The sequence below is a fragment of the Salminus brasiliensis genome, chromosome 11 (genome assembly GCF_030463535.1).
Source record: "Salminus brasiliensis chromosome 11, fSalBra1.hap2, whole genome shotgun sequence".
Taxonomy (NCBI): domain Eukaryota; kingdom Metazoa; phylum Chordata; class Actinopteri; order Characiformes; family Bryconidae; genus Salminus; species Salminus brasiliensis.
The window spans coordinates 34865925-34876580 of NC_132888.1; the positions used below are offsets into that span (position 1 = coordinate 34865925).

General features: G+C 39.9%; 1 protein-coding gene across 2 annotated transcripts; it reads right to left on the reverse strand.

The window, feature by feature from the left end:
- Positions 1 to 464: 464 nt before the first annotated feature.
- Positions 465 to 10632, reverse strand: pnkp (polynucleotide kinase 3'-phosphatase). Of its 2 annotated transcripts, XM_072690721.1 has the most exons (17): positions 10050 to 10632; positions 8934 to 8980; positions 8547 to 8828; positions 8199 to 8459; positions 7580 to 7659; positions 7407 to 7464; positions 7205 to 7312; positions 6737 to 6808; positions 6464 to 6512; positions 5197 to 5267; positions 4940 to 5032; positions 4356 to 4452; positions 4195 to 4256; positions 3231 to 3340; positions 1446 to 1533; positions 1010 to 1077; positions 465 to 904 (listed from the first exon to the last, which is right to left on the reverse strand). In XM_072690721.1, exons 1-17 carry the CDS (start codon positions 10168 to 10170, stop codon positions 784 to 786), a joined length of 1788 nt encoding a protein of 595 aa, XP_072546822.1. In that variant the 5' UTR covers positions 10171 to 10632; the 3' UTR covers positions 465 to 783. The 2 variants fall into 2 exon arrangements, with proteins under 2 accessions (XP_072546822.1, XP_072546823.1); XM_072690722.1 differs by lacking the exons at positions 465 to 904; positions 1010 to 1077; positions 1446 to 1533 and having other exon boundaries at positions 3247 to 3676.
- Positions 10633 to 10656: the final 24 nt, after the last annotated feature.

The window sequence follows — 10656 nt, forward strand, 5'->3', positions numbered from 1 at the left end:
CACAGGGGCGGTGATGGAGGTGACCTTACATCTAAAGCCTGATGCATTTTGGAATCCTGTGGACTGACAAAGTGAAAACAGAACTTTTTGGCTGCAATAACCAAAGGTACACTGAGAATAGAAGGGTGCAGAATGTCATGAAAGGAGCATGGGGGTGGATCCCTAATTCTTTGGGCATGTGCTGCAGCCAGTGGCACAAGGAACATTTCATTAGTATAAGGAAGAATAAATTAATTAAATACAAGCAAGTTTAAGCATCACACCTTATGTAAAAAAAAGGCAAAAAGAGAATAGCTTCTACACCAGGATAATGATCTTAAACACACCTCAAAATTAACAGTGGAGGCGCAAGCTAAAGGTTTTAGCATTGCCCTCAGACCCCGGCCTAACAGCATCATAAAATCTGTGGATATATCTCAAAAGAGCAGTGCATGCTCACAGAACTAGAACACTTTGCAAAGAACAACATGTGAAAATATTTTTATTAGTCTGTTTTAACAAACAAGAAGTAAAGTTTACTCCATGACATTTCTTTTACACCAAAGTAAATATACCCTTCTGTGATTTTGTCTTTTTTCAATCCAGTGTGACTGCATGGTATCTTCTTTGGTGATTCTGACGTTGTCAACTGGCTCTACTCAATAGTACATTTTCTAAAATTTCCAAATGACCATAATTAACCAGGTTTAAAATGTCAAATCCAAACACTGAAAATCAAGCTGGAAGACTGGCTACCTTGGGAATTATTTGTCTTTCTTTTTAGTGTCTATCCTCTGACTGATCTCAACCTTCTGAAAACTGCCTGAAAAGAGCCTCAGACAGACGGTCAGAAAAACTGGGCACAAAGTGGATCTGCACAATTTCAGAGAAGCCTTCTGACAGAGTAGGAGCTGCAAACTTATTCCTGCATACACAGAAATATAAGAAAGAAACATTGTAATGCGTTATATACTGTTTAATACAGCTATGGTATAGGATGGCTAAAAAAAGGCAGGTCCCATTTACTTACTTGTAGCTGTAAAAGACCATGTCATTGACAAGAGCATGCTTGGTGGTGGAGGGAACCATCTCACGGAACTGAGCAAAAAAAAAAAAAGAGGTGCCTGTATTAGACATGGCCTTCTCTCATAAATCTAGTCCTTGTCTAAATCAATCAGTGAGAACAGGCTAAAATAAATCTGGGTCTAGGTTTTATTTGAAAGTATTTGAACAACATTTGATTATTTCAATCACAATCAGTTCATGTTAAGGTATATGCTAAAAAAACCTTGCAAAAACTCATTTATACAGGCATGGCATGCACATCGTTGATCTTTTCTAAGTAAACCTAATGGACATGTATGCTTAAATTACACAGGGCCCAACTCATAAACAATGATTAATGAGTATGCCTGATAGCAATAGCAGAAAACAAACAAATGTACAACCACAGGAAGTATCCCCACCCTGTTGTTATGCTTAGATTGTTCCAGAGAAGCAGTGAAGTTGAAGCACCGGCAGGGTACACCGGCATTCCGACTAACATCCACATATCTGCACAGGGAATGATAGGGATGGTAAAACACCTATTAAACAAATACATTGTAACTAAGGCGGAAAAAAAATATATATATACAGTGAGTCCAAGAAGTATTTGATCCCTTGCTGATTTTCTTCGTTGGCCCACTAATAAAGACATGATCATTCTATACTTTTAATGGTAGATGTATTCTTACATGGAGAGACAGAATATTAAAAAGAAAATCCAGAAAATAAATCTAAGGAATATATATTAATTGATTTGTATTTCATGGAGTGAAATAAGTATTTGATCCCTTAGTATTCATTAGCAGTTCTGGCTTTTACAGACCAGTTAGACACTCCCAATCAACTTGTTACCTGACCTGAAGCCACCTGTTCTCACTAATCACTTGTGTGAAAAACACCTGTCCACAGAATCAGACAGATCACACAGATTTCAAGTCTCCAACATGGGTAAAACCAAAGAGCTGTCACAGGACCTCAGAGTCAGAATTGTTGACCTTCACAAAGCTGGAATGGGCTACAAAAAGATTAGTAAGGTGTTGGATGTGAAAGTAACAACTATTGGTGCAATTATCAGAAAGTTTAAAGAGTATAACATGACAATCAACAGACCTCGGCCCGGTGCTCCAAAGAAGATTTCGCCTCGTGGGGTGGCAATGATGCTGAGAACAGTCAGAAATCGTCCTGCAACCACTCGGCAGGAGTTAGCAAATGACCTGAAGGCAGCTGGGACCACAGTTTGCAAGGAAACAATTGGCAACACTTTGCGCAACAATGGATTCACATCCTGCAGTGCCCGAAAGGTACCCCTGCTGAAGAGAGCACATGTGGAGGCGCGCCTCAAGTATGCCAATGATCATTTGAAAGATGAACCAAGTTATTGGGAGAAGGTTTTGTGGTCAGACGAGACCAAAATTGAACTTTTTGGCCTCAACTCCACCCGCCATGTGTGGAGGAAGAAAAATGCTGCCTATGACCCCAAGAACACTGTGCCCACCGTCAAGCATGGAGGTGGAAGCATAATGTTTTGGGGGTGTTTCTCTGCCAAGGGTACAGGGCTACTTCACCGCATCACTGGGAAGATGGATGGAGCCATGTACCGCACAATCCTGAGGGACAACCTCCTCCCCTCTGCCAGGGATCTGAAAATGGGCCGTGGTTGGGTCTTCCAACATGATAACGACCCTAAACATACAGCAAAGGCAACAAAGGATTGGCTCAAGAAAAATCACATTAAGGTCATGGAGTGGCCCAGCCAGTCGCCAGACCTCAATCCGATCGAAAATCTATGGAGGGAGCTGAAGGTCAGAGTTGCCAAGCGACAGCCCACCAACCTTCATGATTTAGAGAGGATCTGCAAAGAAGAGTGGGCCAAAATTCCCCCTGGTGTGTGTGCTAAACTTGTGGTTAACTACAACAAACGTCTCACCGCTGTGCTTGCAAACAAAGGCTTTGCCACTAAGTATTGAGTGTGTTTGGCAAGAGGGATCAAATACTTATTTTCCTCATTGAAATACAAATTAATTAAAATATATTCTTTAAAATTATATTCTGGATTTTTGTCTTGATATTCTGTCTCTCCATGTTAGAATATATCTACCATTAAAAGTGCAGAAGGATAGTGTCTTTATTAGTGGGCAAACAAAGAAAATCAGCAAGGGATCAAATACTTCTTGGACTCACTGTATGCTGTTAAAGAAATTAACCGTTTTCGAGACTCCATGTCAGGGTTAGTGTTGTCCACAGCTACACTTCGTCCTTCCTTCAGGGCACGCTCACATGCAGATACACAGTTCTGCCAGGAGCCCAGTATGTCCTATAAACCAAACACTCAACTTAGAACATAAGAAGATTTTACTATTTACATACACTTCATTAGTAAACCACTATACTCAGATAAACAGAATAAGGACAATCAATTTTATAACTCCAAATATTTTATGGTTTATAACTACAGATATCAAAACCTAGTGAAGCCTCAAAGAACCTGTAACCAGAAGATACTGTAAATCCTTTAAAGTGAATTCTATATAATGAAAAACATAAAAAACATAAATATAGTATTACATAGTGATGTCCCCATCCATTTTTTTTTGCCCGTTGATCCGCTCAGATTCGAACTATAGGTTTTGGTGCTGCAAAAAATAGACGTCTAGGGAAAAGCAGTACAAATACAGTCAAAGCACTATATCACTGCTGCAGGCTGTAAATGCCTCTTAATGCCACCTAAAGAGTGCCAGTACATTATCCATTCAAATATATCTGGATCGGCACCCAATCCCGAGCCAGTGGATCAGATCAAGAAAGGCCAATTATTTACTTCTACCATCAGACGAGATGCATAAACTCCACTCTAATTCACCAATAAGGGTAGGATTCTTAACATTACATTTACCTGTAATTTGCAATTGTGAATGGCTAAGAGCATATCTTAGACGTATAAGGCTAAAGCCTGATTTAGGTGTTTGTAAATGCTTGATTTGTAAATGCTTATTTGTCTATTTCGTATTTTAGTTGATATTCAAAGCTTTTTTTAGAAGCTTAACATATCATATTAATGTCTTTCAATATAAAACCAAGCACTGTGATATTATTGTATCATGGAGCCTGGTATAATTCCCACTCTTAATATATTGTACGTATAGGCTGTGGTAGCCCTTCTTTACTCACCCTGTTCACATATACATATCCCTTTGGGATGACGTGGGTGTGGAAAAAGGTGGATTTGCCAGCTATGAAAACAAGGGTCATGTTTTTTTGTGAATAAATAAATAATAATAAAAATTCTCAGAATAAAACTAAACAAAAACAAAACAAAAAAATACACTCACCACCAGGGAATCCGACAGCAACAATGACTTCCTGCCTGGTAGAAGTCAGCAGAGCATCAGGAGGATCATACAGATGTGCCTTTGAGTCCAGCGCCCTCTGGAGGCCATAAAATGATAACGCATCAGAAATCAAAAAATGATCTCCACCAGCTGTTTTTAATCCCAATCTGCACTGATTTTTTCCTTGCTGTAACACTTCAGTCAGTTCTGGAGTGATGTGATGAGGATGTGGTAAATTTAGTGTATTCCAGTTGTATCAGGACTACAATGTTACCTAGAGGCTAACATGAACTTGTGGTTGGTGTAGTAGATTGGGACACTAAAATAGTTTATTATAGTTTACTATTAGTCTACTAAGGTAGATGTGCCCAATGAACGTCTGAATGCTGATAGGCCTAACTTCCTGCATGAAATGGTGTACATTAAAACAGCTTAGTGTACACTAAAATAAACATGTAACTGACATCTAATCTAACTACCAATGCCTCAAAATATTGGTTATGCTGAACTAACCCTAAAACACAGAAACACCAACAAAATAAGATCAACTAATAAGCCATTAGCAGACAAGAGCTGCCACTCACTGGATCAAAAGATGGCAGGTTGTAAGGAGCAGCTTTCCAGCCCAGAAAGAACTCTTCAGGCGTGTGAAACTTTAGACCAAGGTTTAGAGCAAACTAGGAACGAAAAGCAAAGAATCACCACAATAGTAAGGCACTGTAAGTTGAGTCAGATCAAATATTTGAACCAGGATTTGTATGTTTTGCAATGACTTGCACAAAGGTAAGCAGAAAACGGTCATACACATCATCTGCATTGTGAAATGAAGGTGCTCTCTCACCAGCCTGTCGCTACAGGAGAAGTCCTTCTTCTTTTTCCCTGGAGCCCAGTTCACAGGACGACCTGCAGCATCTAGATCAGCAAAAAAACACACAAATCATAACCAAATCAAATCACTACTTCATACTTAGCGTTTTACGTATCCTTTGGAATTAGAGATATTATACTGTTTTTAAAAAACGCATCTATTGTATTGTTCACTCTTTTTATTTTTCTACATTAGCGGTGACATAAATACAGCCCACAGGCCAGAACCAGCTCAGTAGTAGTACTTTCTACTGCCTCCTCAATAGGACAGGACCTGATGTTCTTTATAGATGTTAGCTAGCACTACTGGAGCTTTAAGTGGACCCTCCAAATGCTGAACACTGATGCGGTTCATGAATAGCATTTATAATACAGCTCTGACAGAGGCTGAATGTAGAGCTGAGAGTCAGAGCTCAGTTTTAGTTTTACATTGGGCAGAGGGTGGAGTAACTTAATTTCACTACAGGTCATCTGTAACACTTATGACCTATTTGCACATGATAAGAAATCTTGTGACTGAGATGGGAGGGGCTACTCGACTGAGCACTGCCGTCACCTTTAACAAAGCATCCAGTGACCAATGTATTAAAAGACTGAAACCCAATCTTTTAACTCACTCTAAAAATTAGCAGCTACACATTCATAACACTTATGTAGCCTTTAGGGCCCACTACACAACGACTTGCTGATAGAAACGTCGCACCTCTGCGCAGTCCATGGTCTTTTGTACATCGTACAACATCTAAGGTTTGCCACAGACTTGCATGAGGTATCTGTGCAAACTCCTCCTCAAAATGCAAAAACTGCTTTTCTATAGGATTTGTCAGAATATTTACAGACATGTTGATTCGCATGTGATTAATATAACCTGAGGTTATACAATGTTCATTTTACAGAAAGTAATAATAATCTTAATCCATAATCCACCATAATCTTTAGTGATCTTTATTTTACCTTCCAAAAAACAACAGACATGGTACATTCAGATGAGACTAAAATCACTGAGAATTACATTACCCTATCTCCCTATGTAAAACTAGACCTAGTCCAAACAGGGCTTTAGTCACTCAGTCAGTGTTGTCCTTTGTCAGTCAGCAACAACTTGTTGCATCAGTCCATTGGTGTCAGTCAATCTCTATTCCTTAAAAAACTATCTAATTCTCCACTAGAAAACTAAGAACATTTCTCTTTTGAAAAGAAGTGGATACAGTGGTACATTTTCCAATGAAAACAATACTCACCTCCAACATAGAAACTCTGGGATTTGTCTACATGAACTCCACCATTTGCCTGGAAAAATATTTTTATTATTTATCAACATTTAGAATCATGTATCTTGTCGTGTAGGTATTTTCAGCCTTTTTGTTTATAAAAATATAAACATTCTGAAAACTGAACCCATTAACACAACAACACCAGGATGAATTCCACTTCCTAAACCTCTATTCTAAGGCTACATAGGCTACATTAAACCTTTTCTATAATATGGACTAATCAGTGGACGAGTGTCTTACCTTCTCGCTTAAGTGTTCCCACATTCCTATTACAGGCTTTCTGTAAATACCTGGACCTGCTGCAACAAACACCTAAAATACAGAGGGGACATACCATAATTAGGGAATGGCTTTTCCTCATATAAATAACCTAAGCATACATACACCGATCAGCCATAACGTTACCTGTGAAGTGACACTCATTATCTGGTTACAATGGCACCTGTCAAAGCAGATGTAGAAGTAGATGTGATGGAAGGATCAGGAATCTGAGATACTTTGCCAAGGCACTAAATTGTGGTGGCTAGACATGGAGCATAAGAGCATCTCCCAAACATCATCCCTACACAGTATTACGTTTTAATGTTATGGCTGATCGCTGTCTATTAGAAGGCTATTTTCATGAACACATTACAGACTCAAAAGCTAACCTCTATAAAATGCATTGCTTTACACTGGGACTTTATGACCCAAAGACAATCATCAGACCTGAACAGGTAGTTTTAGTGTCTGAAGAATGTCCTCAACTTTCGACTTGAACACTTCAGGCCTGAGCTTGCCTCGAGCGATACCCATCTGATTGGTAAAAAACACCACCTACAAGCAGTGAGAGAGATCAGGTATTACACCCATATCAACAAACAAAACTATTTAGGTAAGCAAGCTCTTGGGTCTTTTTTTTCCACCGTACCTTGAACCCTTTCCTTAACAGAGATGCCAGTTTGGGCTGTATCTCCGGGAAGAGTATCCTGCATAAGATCAAAGCGCAGAAACTTAAGACCAACAACCAAAAAGCTTGGAAAAAGAAACAAAAGCCAAACTGAGATGTTCCCATTTCCTACCAACTGAATATACCACGCTTACCTCCAGTCATCCGGGGCTGTAGGAAATACTTTCCCTGACTTTGTAGTGATGATGCAGCCATCAATGTCAAACCCAGCTATCTGAATCCAAAACAAAGGGCAAGATACATTAGTTTTACAACTAATCAATTAATCAGTTGAGAGAAATATTACTAATTTGTAAAAATGACCACAGTACGTGACCTGGAGAGATGACTTTTTACAGGATGGATATGCCAGCAGCAATGAGTACAGTAGTGAAATGACCACTGATTCTAGATTATATTAGAAATGTATTACTTCATAAAAAAAATTCTAATTCAAACCTAGAGCCCCAAACCTACGGCTCAGCTCGACCTACATACGCATGGAAGACAAGAATCAAGACTTGTCTTTGTCCTGCGACCTGGGTGGCTGAACATATCTAGGTATCAGCACTGATTCTTGTGTATCTGGTATCTTTGGACTTATATATGGTTGCTTTGGATAAGAAGGTCATTAACATAAAGGAAACATACGTGAGGCCGTCACATTGCTATGCAAGATCTTCTGCTGAAATGAAGTTCGACTAGAGCAGTCAGGCGCCACGGTATTAGCACTCCAGTCACTTTCGTCCTAAAATCTGCTTTGTTCTTTCTCACCTTGGAGCTTCCAGTGACCCCTGCAGCAGTGTAGAGCATGAGGTTGCCTATTTGCTGCCAGTGACTCCGAGAGCATGCAGAGGACGCAGTGGTTGTTGATTTGGAAGGGGACTGCTCAGTGGTCACTTTCTGTGCAAGTTTCTGCAGCTGCCTGAGCTTCTCCTCTGCCAGTCCCTCCTCTTCTTCCTCATCAGAGTTCTCAGTACGTCCACGTTTACTGTTGGGTGATTCGTCCTCCGAGCAAAGTGGCCTTTTTGTAGACTGGAAAACAGAAATATTGTTATACAAAATGTTTGTTTAAATATAAAAATATTCCCAAATGAGATGCACACTTGCCCAACAATATACCTTTTTAGGTGAGGAAGCAAAGAAATCCTGGATGCTCCTTTTGGCCACAGCTTTCTCAGACGCCCTGCCCAAGTCTTTCTGCTTTTTACCCCCATCGTCTTTTGCTCCATTCCCCTTCCTTTGCTGGGGAGAAACTGAAGAGGCTCCATTTTTAGCTTCAGAAAACTGGACAGTAAACGGGTAACTCTGGTTGACCAGGTGAAGTGTGTCGTTCACGGTCAGACGTCCTGACTGACCCCGGCCCAATGCCTGGCCATTCAAGCAAGATGGGTTTGGACCAAGCTGTAGAAAGTTAATAAGAACTGCATTGAAAAATGGGTCACATTATTTCGTCCTGTGTATAAATGAGTTTAACAGCCCAAGGCTTATTATTAATCAGTCTTTTACCTGTGTCACAAGAACCTCTTGGTTGGTGTAGTCCGCCACGAGCTTGACTGAGAAAAGGAAATACAATCGAGTGAGTCGACATGACGTTCTCTAGACAGCACTGAATTGGCTTACTTTATTTACTCTGCCTTCCTAGTATAAAACAATGCAATCTCAAATGATAAGAATGTTATGAAAGTTATTTTGGTTGTTCTTGCTTAGACACCTTTACAGTAGCTCCTTTCTACTGTATGTTGAAGGGCTTTAGAGCCTAAGAGCCTATATTGTATGCCAGTAGTGCCCATCTTTTCTGTAACAACACTTTGCAGTGTGCCGACCTTTTGAGCAATTTCAGCTTTAGGTTAATCATATTATACACATGGTTAAGCAACTCTCATAAAAACACTGATTTCCTGATCCTGCAATTTTGGGCAAACTACCTTAGTTCTCAAATAAACATATAACCCTTGTTATTATACTTTTGTCTCCAAAAAAGGCTTTCTACTATATTTTGGAGCACTGCTTTAAGAATTTGACTGCAATCAGTGACAAGAGTGTTTTTGGTCTGGTCAGGATGCTAGATGATCACCATCCCACCACATCACTAACTCACCCCAAAAGTACTGGATAGGGCACAAACACAAAAACAAATCATTCCAGAGAACACAGTGCCACTGCTCCACAGCTCAGCGTGGGGGGCTTTATACCCCTCTAGCTCACGCCTGGCATTAGACACGGTGCCAATAGGCTCATGCTCAGACTCATCTGCTGCAGAAAGTCCTATTGTACTATCAATACAAGGACTAGACAAACTGCCTTTATGCATTTGCACATCAGTAATGACAGCAATGGGTCCTAGTAAAATATCTGAATGCAGTTATTAGAAGGGGTGTCCACAAACATTTGGACAGTATTTACTGAAGTGCAGAACAAATATCTAAAATGTCTGCTTTTTATTTATTTTTACTTTTTTAATAATTCTACAGAAAAACACTTTACAGGTTACAGTGTATACAGTTTTATAGGTGTTAATGTAAGGACATGGCAGATGAGGACAATTTTTTTTACTATAGGCCTACAAATCTCATATCAGTGCACCCCTAGCATTTGCTATGTTTGTTTTTTTTTTATATTTACCTTGATGTCTAGAACATTTTTTATCCTTAACTCCGGACTCAGGACCCCGACCAAAAATTAGGGCTCGACCATCACAAAGCTCCACGCGGGACCCTGAAGAGCTTACTAGTGCACACTGCATGTTCCGCACAGAGTCAGCTCCCCTCAAACCTACGAAACTAAGGGGACTTCGTGGGCTAGTTACTGACAAACACCAGGACGTTCAACCTCACAACCATCAAAATCAGGATTCATTCAAACGTCTCCAAATCACCTGCCGTTTAAACGATTTTACATCAATCTAGCGATCATCGATCAGCGCATCGTTTCGTTATTATTCCAGTAAACCCAGTGCTGCAGAAACACCAGCTGCAGCTGACCTAGTGCTAGCGAGCTAGCGTTAGCTAACTCATAAAGAAGACTCGCAGAATAAGAAATCAAGGCAAAGTAAAAATAAAATACTTAAACTACAAGATCACGTACTAGCCTGCAACACAAAGACACGCTGAAGAGTTAAAAAAAAAATATCTAAACGATTAGAAGATTTTAAAAACTACTGCAAAATACACAGACACAGCCTACAAGCGCGTCACACTCAAAGCGTTCGCTGGGCCGCAATTCAGTCCTC

Excerpts from the sequence above, each read along its gene's own strand:
- pnkp (XM_072690721.1), bottom strand. The coding sequence starts at position 10,170 with ATGCAGTGTGCACTAGTAAGCTCTTCAGGGTCCCGCGTGGAGCTTTGT. Across the intron at positions 5,033-5,196 it reads TCTCCTGTAGCGACAGGCTG|TTTGCTCTAAACCTTGGTCT; the intron begins GTGAGAGAGCAC and ends TTTCGTTCCTAG. Across the intron at positions 4,453-4,939 it reads ACCTGCCATCTTTTGATCCA|AGGGCGCTGGACTCAAAGGC; the intron begins GTGAGTGGCAGC and ends TATGGCCTCCAG.